The 18,348-nt window shown below is 39.7% G+C and overlaps 1 protein-coding gene across 1 annotated transcript; it reads left to right on the forward strand.

The window, feature by feature from the left end:
* The first annotated feature begins 3 nt into the window (after positions 1 to 3).
* Positions 4 to 17,711, forward strand: LOC142384293 (SHC-transforming protein 1-like). The gene is made up of 14 exons (XM_075470433.1): positions 4 to 262; positions 477 to 546; positions 631 to 1,181; positions 2,400 to 2,470; positions 6,864 to 6,924; positions 7,015 to 7,134; positions 7,240 to 7,293; positions 12,534 to 12,585; positions 12,702 to 12,822; positions 12,905 to 13,097; positions 13,882 to 13,954; positions 15,894 to 15,990; positions 16,104 to 16,251; positions 16,349 to 17,711. Exons 1-14 carry the CDS (start codon positions 257 to 259, stop codon positions 16,475 to 16,477), a joined length of 1,746 nt encoding a protein of 581 aa, XP_075326548.1. The 5' UTR covers positions 4 to 256; the 3' UTR covers positions 16,478 to 17,711.
* The last annotated feature ends 637 nt before the right edge of the window (positions 17,712 to 18,348 follow it).

Genomic DNA, 18,348 nt, shown 5'->3' on the forward strand with positions numbered 1-18,348 from the left:
CATAGAGGGACAGGGGGAAGTGAGCCAGAGCCTCTCATTCATAAAAAAAAAAGAGAGAGAAAGTTCATTCATAAAAGCTGCACAATTCTGCGTTGTCTCAGAAAGAAAAGAGACTGGAGAGAAGTTGATGTGGAGGTGAAGCAGAGCTGGAAGCCGGGAAGCTGACTGAGAAAGTGTATGGTTCAATGGGATGGTACTCAGCATGACCAGAGCGAAGCAGACTGGATTTTAGGCTACACAGGACAACCTCAGTCCCATGCGGGTGAGTCGGATCTGGTGTAATGTGCAGTTGCATTCCCATTAAATAATCTGAGGACACTATCTCCCAAACACATCGATCATTTTCCAAAGATCATCTTATTCACAAGACAACCAAAACTTAGAACTTTATGTTTTTTATGCCTCTCATTTCATTGCTGTGACTGTTTATCTAATTCTTGGTAAGATTTCCTTTTTTCTTCCTCACTTTATCCCAGTGTTCAAGTCCCCTGATTATGAGAGAGCAAACCGTACCCTGGTTCAAATCACAGACAAGACTCTTACCAGGCAGGTCCCTTTTTGTAGTCATTACAGGCATAAAGAAATCACTGTGCTGCACATGTGATTGTAACCCTCTTTCATCCTCTGCAGGTATGCTGAAGCGCACTAAATACAGTCGTCTGCGCAACGATTCGTTGACGTCTTTGGAGGATCACCCCCAAAGAATGCTGCCCCTGAAAAGGGATCTTTGCTTAGACTCTGATTTTGCTCAACTGGATCCTGGGACGCCCCATCGCCATGGGCCATCCACCCTAAGGGACTTCATCCCTCGCGTTGCCAACATCCGACTGCAAAGTCCAATTTCCCTACGAGGCCCGCGGGCACAGGCAAACACAACTAGGGACAGAGCCATTAATGGACACACTGAGAAGCCTCTGTCCAGAACAGATTGGCGCTCAGGGCTTGATGAGAGATTTTGTAGCCACCCTTCCCTCAATGTGCCCTTCTGCAGTGGCCAAAACTCAATTCACCCATCTCTGCCCTGCACTAAACGACCCATCACGCTGCATCGGATCGCCAGCCTCCCCTGCCCTCCGTGCTCACAACACAGAGGTGGTCTGTGCTGTTTGAAGACTTTATCTGCAGCAGATGACTGTGCAGTGGTGAGGACAGCAAACAGAGCAGTTCACCATCACATTAAGGTACTTCTGACCTACACATGTCAACGGTGCATAAATACACACTGCTGTGCACAAAAAGAAGTCTTGTTGTGAGACTGCAACAATGGTGTGAGAGACTTTTCATGCCTTACTCTTCACTTTGACAGTTTGCCTAGATTTAGTGACGCAAATAAGCATCACTACAACAGCACTTGCGTGTCAGTGGGAAGCTTCTTTACCTACATGTACTTGTGCAAGCAAGCGTGGATAACTTCCTGACAGCCAGTCACACCGCAGAGCCGAGACACATGGTTTAATTCCAACCAGTGTCAAAGCAAACAGACATATTTGAACATCAGAAATACACAGAGACTCACTGCATTTCTCTCTGCTCTTTCCGCACCATCGCACTCACTTTAGTGCGTTCACCCCCTCCCTCTCAGATAGAGCTTCCTGTGTAGGCAGTAGTGACTCATCCTGCCTCTCTGCTCCTCTCTAGATCAGCTCTGCTTGTGTGTGTGTGTGTGTGTGTGTGTGTGTGTGTGTGTGTGTGTGTGTGTGTGTGTGTGCGTGCGTGTGAGTGTGTGGGTGTGCGTGTGTGTGTGTGCGCGTGCGTGTGTGTGTGTTTGTATCCGGTATCAGCAGGGCTCACGCTGTCCTAGAACCCGGAGGTGTGTCCGTATGGATGATTAGGAGCGGGGTCTGAGAGCTGACGACTGATGGAAATGAGAATGGACTGTCTGAATGTCCTCTATAAACAAGCACACACACATATCACACTTCCGCCCTCTGACCCCACCCACATGCACACTTATTGATTTAAGTCTGGTTTCATCAATGGACTTACTCATCCTGCCTCCAGCCTATAGGGTCTGCTTTACTCAAACTCCCGGCCAATGGAAGTGGGGCTGGCAAAAGTGTATTCAAGCACATGTTGCCTTGGTTGCTTTAAAGGCTCCTCCATCCTCTTCACACTTTTATACTCAAATACAAGTCAGCTTTTAGTAGTATTTACATTGTTGTTCGCATTTCCAAATGTTAGAATTCTAATCAGCTGTATTAAGACTGTGAATATTTCACTTTCTTCTGAATTTCATTCATATTATTCAACCCTTGTGAAGGTTATGTTCAGCAAAGGAATGACTTTGTTAACATCCCCACTCTGTCTGACACCACCCAGACTCTTACTGTGATTGTTTCGCAGCCTTTATTTTACTCTTCAAACAGTGAGTAAATGTTGTTTCTGTTGTGTTTTTCAAGTACATGGGTAGCGTGGAGGTGACCCAATCCATGAGAACCCTGGACTTTGACACAAGAATGCAAGTCACACGGTAGGGGTGCCCCCACAACACACATACACGCGCACACAGACACACACACACACAAGCAAAGAAAAATTAAAAAACTCCAAAATGTAATAATTTCCGATCAAAATATTTGCGTTGGTATGATCAGTTAAGTGAGCAGCAGGTAAATTATCTTCAAAGCACGTACAGATGAAACATTCATTCAAAAATGTGTGTATTATTTTTGGTTTGTGCAATTTTTGAATGGGAGAAAAAAAAAAGGAAAGGTGCCCCTTGCAGAAGTTTTGTTTCAGACCTTAATGAGCTTGTTAGCCTTCTCGTTGCTGGACAAAGGCCAGCCAATAGAAGTTTCAAAGATTCAGAAAAACTCAAACTGTTATCCAACAATCAGCACACGCCACAAGCTCCTCTAAGCAGCTGTCTAGCATGCAAGCAGTTCAACCCCACATAACTGGAGAAGTTTATAGGATAGCTTTTTTCTTCAGTAAGTAATAGGATTAAGAAATGTCAGTAAACAGGAATGGTGGAGTTCAACTTGAGGTCTTGAAGAACAAGAAAGAAATTTCTTTCTTTCTTGAGAACTGCATGTAGGATTGCTAGAAAGGCAAGTTGCAAACCCTGATTGACTTCAAGACAATCAGGAAGGTTTAGCAGATTATTTAGGTGCACAGTCATATCTGCTCAAATCAGAGGAAAGCCTTTTCTGTGTCTGTATGACAGACTTCAATGTCAGAAGTCTAAAATAAACATATCAACAAGTCTGACGCATTATGCAAAGAAGTCCTCTGGACTGATGATGAAGGTAAAACTAAAAGTATTCGCTCATCTGCTTTTACACGCATATGAATTTAAGTGGCATCCCATCCTTAATCCATAGTGTTTAACATGATGTTAGCCCACCCTTTGCAGCTTTAACAGCTTCAACTCTTCTGGGGAAGATTTCCACAAGGTTTAGGAGTGTGTTTATGGGAATTTTTGACCATTCTTCCAGAGGCGCATTTGTAAGGTCAGACACTGATGTTGGAGGGGAAGGCCTGGCTCGCAGTCTCCGCTCCAACTCATCCCAAAGGTGTTCTATCGGGTTGAGGTCAGGACTCTGTGCAGGCCAGTCAAGTTCTTCCACACCAAACTCCCTGATCCATGTCTTTATGGACCTTGCTTTGTGCACTGGAACGCAGTCATGTTGGAACAGGAAGGGGCCATCCCCAAACTGTTTCCACAAAGTTGGGAGCATGAAATTGTCCAAAATCTTGGATTGGTTGGCTTTTCCCAGCTGTCATTAGGCGAGAGGCAGGGTACACCCTGGACAGGTCGCCTGTCCATCACAGGACAACATAGAGACAAACAACCATGCATGCTCACACTAGGGACAATTTAGAGTCAACAATTAACCTAACATTCTCTTTTTTGGACGGTGGGAGGAAGCCAGAGTAGCCAGAGAGAACATCCAAACTCCACACAGAAAGACCCCTGTTGGGAATTGAACCTGGAATCCTCTTGCTGTGAGGCGACGGTGCTGACCACCGCACCACCTTGAAAACCAAGACATTTGTAGCTTATTTAAATATGTTTCAAAGAGAGGAAATCAAATTAAATGTATAATGTTTCATAAACCGGGGCTTTCTCGTCATCATTTGACATTGACATCCTAGTGCAGGATGCTAACACACAGCAACCTCTGTTCAAAACAGCAATGCTGAATGATGAAGCAGAAAATCCAATTAGATGAATTTCCTCCTAATGATCTCTCATAGTCTTATTAAAAAGAAAAAAAGCTGGAGAAAGACTGCAATCCAGTACATGCAATTTGTTTCCAAGGAAAAGAACGTCTCTGCAAGGAAAACATTCTTGCTACCTAAATAGCTGGATGGTACTTCTGCGTGTGCTTGTATGCTTTGACATTTCTGACCCAAGTGTCTGTTCTCTGAACACAGTGACCGCAGTGCTAAAAAACACTTAATATGAAGACACAGTTCCACCTTACTATCATTGAAGCTTTTATCAAATAAGCAGAATGAATGAGGTGGAGCTCATTTTAACTACTTCATGGTTGGAAAGTCCATCCATCCATCCATTATCTATACCGCTGAATCCGTCGATCGGGTCGCGGGCGGGCTGGAGCCTATCCCAGCAGTCAATGGGCGAGAGGCGGGGTACACCCTGGACAGGCCGCCAGTCCATCGCAGGGCCACATAGAGACAAACGAGACAAACAACCATGCACGCTCACACTCTGGTTGGAAAGTATTTTTTTTTTAAAAACCTTGAAGAACCTTGACAATGGAACCTATAGATATGCTATATTTCTTGAAGTAAGATATAGATTTTACATAAAATAGGAGTTCATAAAGTGTCAGGACTTTGTCTTGAGAGATCTTGAAAAGCTTGTGTAACATAAGCTTGTTTTTTTATTTCTTCTTTTAATGTTAAAAAATTATATGAATTAAGGTCATAGACATGTGATTTCCTTAATAGACATTCTTATTCTCTGTGGGTGACAGATCTGGACTGTGGGCAGGCCAGTGCAACACCCAGACTCTTTCACCGGTGACATCATATTGTTGTCAGTTTCTTGCTATAATAATCAAGGGAATGCCTGAAATAAACACTTTGAGCATGGTTACATGCTCAGTTGAATCTAGCTGAAATCATAGTTCAATTTGGCCAGTACCATTGTCCTTGTCTCAGTTTACATGCATGGGAGGCTGGGAGCAGAATCAAGATATTGACTGAAGTATGTCTGACACCTGATACTGTTTACTGCTGCACATTCGGCTGCTTTCAACTTTGTCTGTGGGAGATGATGTAAGTACATCTGAATTCACTGCACAGATGTCGTCTTTAAGTAAAGAAATCAGGATTTTATTAGAGCAGAGCTACATCTGAAAATGCTTTAACCAACCACAAGTTGACAAGTAGTCTTAATGGGCTGGTTTTTAATCGGAATTTCTGATGTGTCTGTCCATCTGACAAAACAAATAAAACAATATGAATGGGAACAGTTTACTGGTTTTGGCCGTGTGAACAAATTACTGTCTGGACTGTCTTAAAAAGAATTTCAAATTTTGTTGTCCTAACTACAGAACAGTTTTCCTCTTCGTGTCAGCCATTCATGAACGGGCTCAGATAAAACGGCAGCATGTCTGAACATAGTTTTAACTTGCATTTGTGGATGCAGCTACCAGATGTGTTTACTGTCACTTGTTTTCAGAGGTGTTCCCTGAGTCCATGCAACGATTTCCACGACAGACTCCACCCCTTGTGTACCAAGATCATTTTGTATTCTCTGAGTCCATTTCATTCCTGTCCTTGATATGAGCTTGCTTCTTATTTTTTTTAACCAATTAACCCATTCTTTTAAGAGCACAGTCTTTTTGTAACAGCTTGCTGATGTACAATTCTGTTTTTATTTACGATACTGTTTATTTATTTATACAAAAAGAACTATTGTGTCAGTCTAACTAAAACTGAACTTTGAAAGTACACGTGAACATGCACTTTTTTTAGTTCAGCTTGGAAAAGTGTGATTGACTATGATATTAATCAGACTAACACACCTAGATAGTGCAGCTGGGAGTCGAATTACTGCTGCATGTAAACACATAACGGAACTCTAAATGGCCAAAGTTTTCTGCACATGCTCCATAGTTTCCACTCCAGGTTTTGGGCAGGAAATCCAGAGAAAACCTGAACATAAAAGAAGAAGAAGAAGACACAAGTGACAACAAATAATAACCACAAGGGATGGCATGCATCTGATTAGTAAACCTTCCAATTCATCATTCAACATGGAACCCATTTGCCCTCAGCTAGATTTCTTTTGTCTGCTGTTTTGCTCTGTGACTTAATAAGTCAACTTGAAAAAGCTGAATACAAACAATATGAAAAGGGGACATCTCACCACCTTTCGTAGTGAAGTCAGGCATAGTTCGATCAATAAACAGATTCTCATTGCATGCTTTTATAGTGGGACAAGGAAAGTAGTCCAATCAAATCTCCCAGTCAAGATAAAACCAAAGCTATCTTTACAGTGCATGTAAACATACTGAGAATCTTCACTTTATACAGTTTGTTGCATTTGTACTATTTTCAAATATGAAAGATAAATACTAAGTCAAGAAACAACCAATTCTCATTATTGTATTTATTCATTGAACTTTTCAACTGTATCTACCGTAGATTCATTCTTCATCGGTATACCAAGCTACATGGATTAAAAAATGTTGATATGTTTTATTTCACTGCACAGCTGATGAGCAGCTTGTAATGCAGTTTCCTCCCACTCGTACTCTCACATGCAAGTCACAGGGTGCACCGGATCAAATATATACAAAGGTATCTCTGTGCTTGTGCACTTGAGTGTGTACATACTTATAATCTGTTTGTGTACATGTCTGTGTGTGTGTGTGTGTGTGCAGAGAGGCAATCAGTAGACTGTGCGAGAGGACATCAGCGAAAACAGCCGTGAAAAATAAAAGGGTACAGCACACACACACACACACACACACACACACACACAAGTGCAATCAACATAGGCATCTCTGGAGTAACAGTGACTCTTATCATCAGCCTGTGTGCAAGGGGCTGTCTGCTGTTCTGGGTCAAATCAACATGCAGTTTTCTGGGAGCAGGGTCATCCTCACTATCTCCACAGACAGCATGACTCTGATCGCAGCCTCCTCCTTACAGGTAACAGCCTTAACATACTTCACTACATTATACCTGCCACAAATCTGGATTGTTGAGTAAAAACCATCCCTGCCTTTGTATTTTCCCCTTCATTCTCTTCCACAGAGGATTGCCCACCACCCCATGCAGGCCATTTCATTTGCCTCTGGAGGAGACCCAGTATGTCCATGTTCTCTAATGTTTCACATTCACACACACGTTCATGGTCAGAGAGGGACAAAAAACAGCATGAGTAGCATGTTAGCAAACCCACGCACAGTGAGTAATTTGATTTAGCTTGATTACCACTCAGCTTCCTACCATGTGTGGAGGATTATATTATTTCCTACCTCAACTCTTGATCATAGTAAACTTTTAAAAGGTGACGAGAGGTCAGATTTGCCATTATCAACTGACAAAACTTAGACTCGGACCTAAGCGTGAGGTGAAATAAGGTCACAGACTTTCTTGTTGGTCAAAGCTTGGTGTGTTGAAATGTAAACGCCTTGCATTTGACTCAGATTTGAACATTTGATGGGATGTTACACAACTTGTTTTTTTCTTTGTAATTGGCATTTAGGAGGAATGCAAAGAAATAGCAATGCTTAAAGCTTTCCAAAGTACTTGTCCATGAGACAAGTACTTTGTCTCGTGTCTGATTAAAACACAATTTGCCACTATTCTAAGAAAGGTTTGAGCATGAAAGACTCTAATTGACAATAATTAAAGTAGATGTTCTCTGTAAAGTGTAACATTTTACTCAATTAAGTATGTTTAGTGGATAAAACTTAATTTTAATCAAGTTGTTATTTACACTCTTCTTAAGCAAGTCATGTGCACTTTGGCGTAAAAAAAAAGTAAGAGAAAAAATGCACTTGAGTTGAATATGTGGTGCAGTAGCTTTCATGACACTTGGACATTTTATGATCATTTCAGTAAGAAATAAGGGCTTAAAAACAAATGATAATGTAACAACTCATCTCTAGTTTAGTTTTCTTTTTTCTTATTGAATCAGAATCAGTTTTTATTGTCATTGCACAAAGGCCGTACAATGAAATTTAAAAAGTGCTTTCAGTGAAACGTCATACATTCGCAAATGATACACAATAAATTGCAATAATCAAATACAATAAACAAGTAAAATGCGATACGTTGCACATCAAGACGGAGGGAGAGAGTTGAGCATGGGGGTCAGACACTGTGTCTGTTTAATTCAGTAATGGCTCAAGGGGAAAAAAAACTTTTTTAGTCTTGATGTGCGAGCTTTAATGGCTCTGAAACGCCTCCCTGGTGGAAGTAGGGAGAAGAGGTGATGGCAGGGGTGGGTCCCATCTTTGCAAATGCTGTTGGCTCTGCGCAGACAGTGTGTCTTGAATATATCTTCCGGAGAAGGCAGGGGCAGTCCAATAATTTGATGACCCTGTGGATGTTCTTCCTGTCTGCAGCGGTGCAGTTCGCACACCAACCTGTTATGCAGTATGTCAGACTTCTCTCAACACAGCAGTGGTAAAAGGCCTTGAGCAGCTCTGGCGGTAGTTTGTAGATCGTCTCTACCTCTTCTCCACCGATAATTAGAGGAGCAGAGTCTGTGCATTGCCTCCTAAAGTCAATGATGAGCTCTTTGGTGTTGCCGAGTGTGAGGTTATTGTCTTTGCACCATTCTGTTAATTTGCAGACATCATTTCTGTAGGCTGTCTCGTTGTTGTTTGAAATCAGTCCCTCTACAGTATTGTCATCTGTGGTTTGCTTTAAAGGCATACTGGTACTGGTCCAGGCATACAGGAAGGTTGGATTTGAACTCTTTTAAAACCAGTCTTTCAAAACGTTTAGCAACAATGGGTGTCAGTGCTAACAGTCTGTAATCATTTAGGCAAATAATGTTACTGTGCCTGGGAACTGGTTGGGAAATGATTGTGACTGTTTTTAGGCATGTGGGAACAGTGGCGTGGCAGAGTGACAAGTTAAAAATGGCCGTAAACACGCCTGCGAGCTGGCAAGCACAGTCACTGATGACCCTCCCAGGGATCCCATCTTGTTTCTCGCTGAGATATTATGATAAATGAAACAATATGTTTTTCTTTTGCTTTTGCAAACGAGCACTTCCGTCACTTCCAATGAAAAGCTCAAACTCCGCTTTTAGAGTTTTGATGTGATGCCTACTTTCAACGCGGTTTTTGGTAAAGTAGTCAAAAGAAAAACATTATTTGGTCATCATGTCAAATGCCATAATACAACTTTCACTGTAGTTTCAGCTATAAGCAAATTGCCCCGAAATTAAGAATACAGCTCACCAGTTGTGATGATAATTGATAATGAACTATTTTCAGTTCATTTCAGCTGTTGCATGTGACTGCTCTCACAGCTGGGTAACTTTCATGTCTTCACTTTTTGAGTCATATCCACCACAGAGCACAAAAAGCTGTAATTGAGAGATATCCTGTTGTTTAAAAAGCAGCAGTTGCTGCACCACAACAGAGAGGTCAGTGGCGGGGATCCACAGGTTAGCAAAGCGTGCTCCCTGACGCACGTCATGTTCCCCATGTGAAACTGGCAAGGAGAACAGTTTAAGTCTATCAGGAAAGTGAAGTGTCAATTTAGTATCGTCCTGTGCATTGACAATGAAAATAAGTTTTACCATTAAAATGCATGGACTTGAAAGTTTTCAACCTTATGTAATTACAGCATACACAGATTTATCAAAGTTTTTCAAGTTGTCATCTAAATTGTTTAAGTCACTGTACACTGTAGAAATGATTGGCATGGTTTTAAAAATTCTTTCAAGTAATTTTCATCTTATCAAACTTTACAGTGGTGCGCTTCAACTGTGTTCAGATTTGGTTGGGGAGCTGAGAGAAATTCTGACCTTACCTATATTCATTCACTTTTGAATCCACAGAAGTAAAACTCTAAATTATTCCTGGACTTCTTCAGGTCTAACTTTGACTGGTGATGAAGATGGGGAAACATTTTTGCGTGTCAAATAGTTTTCCATCAACTGAAGTAAACAGTCAGGCAACAGTCACATTATTATTATGTTTACTGCTATAAGGTCTCTGAAGTACCTGAACAAACAAGACAAAGAAACGGAAGTTATAAACAGCGTGTAGGATAAATATTTTCCCCTGATTGGCTGTTTCTTCGATAAGCACAACAGTGACCGATCATTTGTTCTACATGAAAAATTTAAGCCAGCAGTCTCAGACCCTTAACTTCACATAATTTCATCCTCACTTGTTTACAAAGAAAGTCCATTGGCAACCAAAAAAGTCAGGGAGTGGGAAGTTTAAGTTTTTAAGTTCCAAAAACTGTCAAATTGATAGCGAGTGACCATTAACAAAATGGAAGTGCTTCACATTCTTACATAAATACTTCACAGCCAGCAAACAAGTATTTTACCCCCAACTGTCTTCCTAAATGTATTTCAACAACCTTGTTGCTCAAAGTTGTTGAAATCTTCCCCTGTGACATAATGCGCCCATCAAAGCTATTATGTGGTTTTAACCTCACCAGATGTTCTAAAGTAATTACGCTTATCTTGTTTCCCTCTCTTTCCTCCCGTCACTGCACGTTGTTTTCAGTTGGCTGAATTCGGGTCATTAATGCTGAGCTCAATGCTTATAATGCATATAAAAATCAATTCATCCCTGTTAATTCCTGAACAACCAGCAGGAAATCCCAGCCTAGGTCAATCCCTGCAAGCAGCTTGACAAGCAAAAATTTCTGGCATCCATGTTCTCAAACAAGGAATGTATGCTGTGCAGACACTAATATTTCATTGCTGTTTTAACAATGGGGAGTTGCAATGACAAAAGATTAGAGAACAGGAAGGAAATATCTCTGAGAAACAAAACACTAGCAAAACTATGGATAGGATTATAGCTTAGTGCTTAATTAATTAGCTAAAATAATCTTGCAGTGCGCTCTAAACTTTTGCTCAGTTGTCTTGGGCACCCGAGCAAAAGGAATTAAAATCAATCTGGTACAGAGGCTTTGTGTTGACACATATTCAGCTGACTCTGTTCCTGTATCAGTGCCAGTCTGATAGGGAGGGAATTAATCAAATAGAGGATACACATGCATGACTGTTTTACTGAAAATGTTGGCTGTGTTTCCAGTGATTTAATGTGCCACCACAAAGGTTATTAGCTTATTAGCACAAAGTTATTAGTTAAGAGATAACTAACTAGATGAACAACTTTTAAACTTATAGCCAACAATTAGTCCATTCTTAAACATGTAAATATACATATTTAATTACATATTTTATTTAGATAATAAGAAATATCAAATCTTCAACTTGGAAATGCAATTGTACTCATTTCACAGGTCTCTAGCTAATGCTAATAATTGTCCGAAAGGCTAACATTAGCAAACTTTCAACAAATACTGTTGTGCAACTGAAAGTCAGTTTTCTAACTTTTTAATTTTTTCAATTCCATAACCAGTCTGCATGTATATGCTTTCACAAATATCACTCTCAAAGTGTCACTACGTTTCGTCATGTCCCTCTGGCATCACAAATCAAGACAGAGGGTAGGCTACCCTTTGACTATCCACTTGGTAAAAGTTGTGAAATGATGGCATATTTTAAGATAGACCACAGTATTCTATGAATGCTAACTGAGTAGTTTTGGCACATAAACCTTAGGTGGGTCTATTCGAACTCACAACTTAAAAGGTAAACAGTGAGTGAAAAAGCAAATAGAAAACACAAAGAAGCTAAGTGCTAGTTGTTACACAGTGTTACGTGAGACTCAGTGGATTAAAGTTCTCTGACTTAAATCCCCCATGACCAAACCATGAATTCAGAGCCTTTGCTCTTAGCATTAAATATTGCCGTGGCCATATTGCCAGTGGAGACGTGCATATTTCTGGGATGCCAACAGCATTGACACATGTGCAGTAGTCTTCACACGATGGAATGAGAACTAGATCCCATTAAGTCTAATCATGTTGAGGTCTTTGTTTGTTAGCCACAAGCAGCCGGTGTAATGGCAAACTGAACAGGCTGCACGAAAGGGACACTTGTACTGTTTTTACTCTTAAAAACAACATGTGTAAATGTTTTGTTTTTCTTCAATTGGAGGTACACCCACTAAAATAAGCCAATTAAAGCTTTTCCTTGTGACCCAAATAATGACCCCAAGAAACAATCAGGCTTGCATACTACTTTAGAATAAATGGCTACCAAAAAAAATTCAATTTTTGTTTTTTTTTGTCTGCAAGTTGTTGCTGTCTCTTACACTTAAAAGTGTAAAAGTGTACAAAAAGGTTTACATACACTTTTAGTATACTGTACATAAGTTCACTATGTCACTGTTACCATTTGTTGCCACTGTGGCCACTGCTGAGCAGAAGCTACACCACACTGCCTTGCTTTTAGCCTTGTGTTTGTGATGTTTATCTTAATTTATTTACAGGACATGGCAGACTACATCGCCTATGTTGCAAAGGACGACATCAATCAGAGAGGTAGGTTGCACTTTGGACTGCAATAAGCTGGCCATCTGCTCAAGTTTCTTGCTTCATTGTGAAAACACACAGGATTTGCAGCAATTTTCATGAACACATGATTCACTTTCTGGTAGCTTGTCACATCCTGGAGTGTCCCCAGGGTCGGGCCACTGAGGTTATCAACAGCATCGGTCAGGCCTTTGAGACTCGTTTCCGGCAGCTTCTCAGCCAAACATCAACGCTCCTCTCTCCACGGTTGTCCAAGTGTTTGTGTGACACAGCATAGTGAATTCACTCGTCAACAAGGTCTGAGCTTTATGCTATTTTTTGCATTCAGGTCAGCGGTGACAATCTGTCCCAAATGGTGTCCTAAGGAAACGACAACAGATCCAAAGGTCATGCGGGAATGTGAAGTCAGCGATCGGCGGGACTACTATAATGTCATCCCAGAAAAGACGCCACCACCTGGTGGAAAAGATGACCTATGGGTCACCAAGGAGGAGAAAAAACTGGATGCAGATGTAGAGGAGGTGAGAGTTTATTGAAACACTAAAAAAAAAAAAATAACGTTATGTTGTCAGTTGAGCTTTTTATTTATTTTTGTGAATTTTTAAATTAGAAATCATAAAATCGAAATTTTTAGGAGGTTTCTGACCACGTCTTATGATCTTCTTCACATTATAAGTTGTTCACAGTTAATAAGATGGTTTAATTGTCATCACACCCTAATGATGTAATGTTTTAGTCAAATTATCAAAGCATATTTTGTATTGTAAAAAATACGTGTCCATTAGTCAATGAAGCAACTGACTAGCTCCGCTACTATGTAATAAACCATGATTTACTCCACTGTGTGAGGTGTTATATTCCTGTAACTGACTTATGATGTTTGCATGACACCCTGAAGAAATTTTCATTCTAAATTCAAAGGGAAATAATATTTCCTAATAATCATACCAGCATGATTAAACATATATTGATGACAAACTTTTGTCATTCTTTAACCGAGATTAGTTAACTGAGCGCAACTGTTCGTAATTGCACCTCACAGCAGCCCACTACAGCGTGATCATTCATGTGTTGATCGCCTGGGAAAAGCAAGGAAGTGCCTTACTCTGTGATTGGATATAGAAATGCTCCTCAGCATTGCTCATTCACTTCTCAGAATTATTGTGCCTGTTTGTTATTGAATAAGCGACTTTCCTCACATCTCTAACCTTTAGGCCATCACCGAGCACACGCACACTTAAACACACACACGCACAAAGGTACCTGTCATGTTCGGTTTGAATGACTCATCAAGTGTTGTTGCAGGTCTGTTTGTCTCCACCAGTTTCATTGTATGAGAACTGCTCCATCACAGAAGAGGCTTCAGCTCCACCTGCAGGTGAAAGTCATTTGTAGTCTCCAGAGCCAGCTTAATATTTATCTATACACTGTCTGTGTGTGTTACTGTATGGATGCACTGTTGTATAGGCACACTGTTGTATCGGGCAGATTTACTCAAGTATTGCCTTTAAGTACCATTTTGTGGCATTTTCATTACTTTCTTTCATACTTCATTCTTCTACTCCACAACAGTTCAGAGGCAAATCCGTATTTCAATCTGCTGCATATTTTTAAAAGCTGTAGTCCAACTAGTTATATTGCATGATAAAATTAATTGTACCAAAATATAATCACAAGATAATTTATTATATGTTTCAGTTGATTGAAAGATATTTGCAGGTTGGACTAAGTATCACTGTACTTAAAGTGCCTGTAATTCAAATGAGTTCAACCTTTACTAGCAGCTTAACATTAAATCGATCCAAATATTTATGCAGCATTAATTAAAACATATCAATAAAATATGCATGATTAAAAAAAACATTACTTTTCTGCATAGCAAATACTTTTACCTTTAGTAAGTATTCTGATGTTAATTCTGGTGTATCCTTACTTGTAAGGGATATTTTTGATAATGTGATATTGCTAATTTTACTAAGATTAAGATCTGTGGGGGTTATTCCGGCATTGTGTTTATATATCAGGTAAACCTAGATTTGATTAAATCCGATCTAATTTTAGTCAGATTCAGTAGATGTCACTTCAAATATCTTAATCCTAAATATAGAAAAGACAACCATCACTGCTACAAACATTAGTAATTTTTTATTAAATTATTACAAAACGTGAATTTCAGAGCTTTTTTTTTTTTTTTGCTTTTCCCCCCTAAATGATGCAGACTTGTGGGTGTCACCCACGTTCAAGATAAAGAGTTTACACAGTCTATGAAATAAAAAGCTTTCAAAGTCCAATACATTTTTACAGATTCAAGTTACAGATTCCAGGATTTTTGGTTTTGGTGGTCTTGAAACAAGCAGTTAGCAGCAAGGGTCCCATTTCAGAGTTAACAGTCCCAACAAATACTGAATTTCCCTTCTAAATTTCAATTCAGTTCAATTCAGCTGAGCGCCAGTTCCCAACACGTCATTTAAAGGCATTTCAAAAAACAGTCTAAATCCTTACAGTTCATTGTAATTCAGTTATAATGCTATCAAATCAAATATTCAAGCTATATTAGTCCAATTCATATAACGCCAGTTCATGACAGGGCAAGCATTATTTTGTGAGTAATATTCTTACAAAGTAATGAATATTTATGCATGACTTTCACTAGCTCTTCAACACTCAAGCAAACTGTGGTCAGGCTGTCAAGTGCTTTTTACACAACTTTAGTGTTTATACATGCTCTGTGTGTAAGTGGGCACACATGGAAAATGAAGGTGGAAGGCTAGACTTTTGTGATTTCATTAATATGAACCATTTTAAGATACAATCACCACAGTAAAGGCCAATAAGCAGTTAATACTAATTACAGCTTAATTGATAAAACTTTAAACCATGGACGTGAGCGTCGATACCAACGTTCCAAAATGGCAGATGTCTGGACAGACACACACCTATAAAAACCTGTGTAAAATACTTTAATTTCATTTTTTAAATATTGACATCATAGTTGGACTAGAACTCTGTTCGGTATCAGGCTGTGATATGGATGTGCTTTCCAGCAGAAAGAAAAAAATATAAATGTGTGTTTAAACATCCTTTACTCTAAGTCGATCTCACTGTCTGAGAGAAATATTTGGAGTGTTGCCTTTTATATCAGTTTGGATATGCTAATGTGGATGAGACTCTGTTAAACCAAAAAACCTGATTTTAAGTTGGAGCTGGTTTAAATGTTGCTTTGGTGTAAGTGTGAAGATTTGGCATAAATGCATGACTTGTTTGAGCAACTCACTGATGTTCACTGTTGTATTCCTCTTGTATTTTGGCTCCATAAGACTCAGTGCAGTCTGAGGTCAGTGCTGAACAAAGCACACTTGTCACCGAGACCCAGGTCCAGAAGTTGATCCAGGAAGAAGGCTGGTTTCACGGCAGGTGGATACCTCTGTGCTTTTCCCTATCAGTGACTTACAATTTTTAATGTGTTTGTCTGCAAATGTACCTATCTATGTCTTCCTTTCTCAGGAGCTTTTTGTTTTTCACCCCAGGTTAGGCAGAGAGCAGGCAGAGTCTCTTCTCACCTATAGCGGGGATTTCCTGGTCAGAGAGAGCAGCTCAGCCTCTGGTCAGTACGTGCTCAGCGGTATGGAGGGAGCCACTGTGCGACATCTACTACTGGTTGATCCACACGGGCAGGTAGGGCTGTTGTGTTGGACTGTGAACATCCAAGCATGTCGAGAGGAGGATGGCTGCAACATTTAAGCATGTTGTCTGTGCTTTTTCGTGTGACCAGGTGCGGACACGTGACCAGGTGTTTCACAATGTCAGTCACCTGGTGCGGTTCCACATGGAGAAACAGCTGCCCATCGTTTCTGGAAGCAGTGAGCTGTGTCTGAAGCAGCCAATCCTAGAAAAACACTAACACACAAATCCATAGACTGTCACATGTATATATGAGATCTGAGCAGCTGATTTTTGAGCTGAGACACATCAGGCAGAAGTAAAAAAGCCTGATCATATTCAATCAGCATGTTGAACATGATTTCTGGTGAGCTGTGATTGTTTGTGTACAAACTGCATCAACGATAATACAAACGCTGTATTATTTGATCATTATAGTACGTGTGTTGTTTATGTGATAATTTGGTATCCATTTGTTTCTTCTGTCATGAGTAAATTCTCAGCTCTTGTTCACACCGTGTTGGGAACAGCGGCTGGCCTGCAGACCAGCAGAACATCCGGTCTCTCTCTGGCTAAATTTGCTGTTGTTTACTCAAAGTTGAAGCACAATCTCTGGTGCCAGGAGGAAATTACCAGAATGTTGGCTGACTTTCCAGATATTTTTTTGCAATGTGCTAAATTTGTCTTGTGTTCATTTGTCTAGATTTCTTTTATTTATATATTTTTTGTTCTTGTTTCATTTCTCGAATTTCCATGCTTGCTCTTTGAAAATAGCTTGTCATCATTGTCTTGGTATGGACTTCAAATCCTCTTTGTAATGAGAGTATACAAAAAACAGACATGTAGTTTGTCTCAGATAAGCTGGCAAACATTCAGATAGAATATGTTAACCATGAATTCTTTGTCATTAACTCTTCTCCTAAAAACACAAGTTTATTACCAAAAGCACTCATCTAGACTCACCCTAATTGCCGCATGTCACGACAAAAAGATGGTTTTAACTTTGTTTATTAGTTCATAATGTCAAAGAAATGATGTTTTAGCTCAGAAAACAATTTTTGACCCACATTATCTCGGAACAATTCAATAGTCACTTTATACACAACATAGTTTAAACTATCATCAAAAAGCCAATTTAAAATTTCAAGTGAGTCTCTGGAAAAGTTTAATTTCTTGCCGCTTCGTGCTTTTCTTTGAGTGCACTACAACAATTTTTCTTATAGACATCTTCTGGTTAAGTATCAATAAACATCTGGTTTTCATTTCTACTGGTGACAGACATGTAATAACACCAATAAACGAATTGTACGCACTGTATATAACACCACTCCTGCAATGTGCTGTTTGGGTTCTTCATTTTAAAGTACTTAAAGACAAAAGCAGAGAAAACGTAGCTACTGTTTTAAGGTTCAGACCCTCTGTTTAAATGCATATTTATCTGCATTAGTTTATGATCGTAATTTCAAGATTATTATTTCAGCAAAAACTTTTTTGTTTGAAACATTTGAAATTAAAAAATCCCAAACATCATGGACATGATATTTACTTTCTTGTGTGTAGTAGAGCCCACCAAAACTAAGACCTGTTTTAGTCTGGCATTCGGCATAAAGTCTGTTTCTCGCATGTATAACAGATAGTTAGGAGTTAGACTCGGGAAAGAAAAGGAAGACTGAATTGGTTTTGTGATTGTTTTACATTACAGCATCAAACCTTCATTGTCCTCACTATCAAAATCAGAATCAGTGGTATGTTCACATGTGGTTGGGGTGATCTTTTATTGTAAAAGTATTAACATTTTTAAAGTCTCGGCATAACATATACTTTCATTTAGCATTACATAACTTAATCAAGTGGTATTGCTTACTGAGGCAGGTTTGTATTCACTCATTTTGAATAAGATACACTATATTCACTGAAAACTGTGCTTTACCAAACTGTAGAGTAGGACATTGAAGGTTTAATAGGACAAGGGACACATAAAGTTTTAAAATTTCTGGTCAGAGTTTTTGAGACGCACAGTTTCTGAGATGCAGGTAATGGGACTACAGTATTCTCAGGCTGAACTCCATCATGCTTGCTTGAATGCAATTTTGATCAGTCAGCACAAACTGG

The sequence above is a fragment of the Odontesthes bonariensis genome, chromosome 1, assembly GCF_027942865.1.
Source record: "Odontesthes bonariensis isolate fOdoBon6 chromosome 1, fOdoBon6.hap1, whole genome shotgun sequence".
Taxonomy (NCBI): Eukaryota; Metazoa; Chordata; class Actinopteri; order Atheriniformes; family Atherinopsidae; genus Odontesthes; species Odontesthes bonariensis.

Excerpts from the sequence above, each read along its gene's own strand:
- LOC142384293 (XM_075470433.1), top strand. Across the intron at positions 15,991-16,103 it reads GAAGGCTGGTTTCACGGCAG|GTTAGGCAGAGAGCAGGCAG; the intron begins GTGGATACCTCT and ends TTTTCACCCCAG. Across the intron at positions 16,252-16,348 it reads TGGTTGATCCACACGGGCAG|GTGCGGACACGTGACCAGGT; the intron begins GTAGGGCTGTTG and ends TCGTGTGACCAG.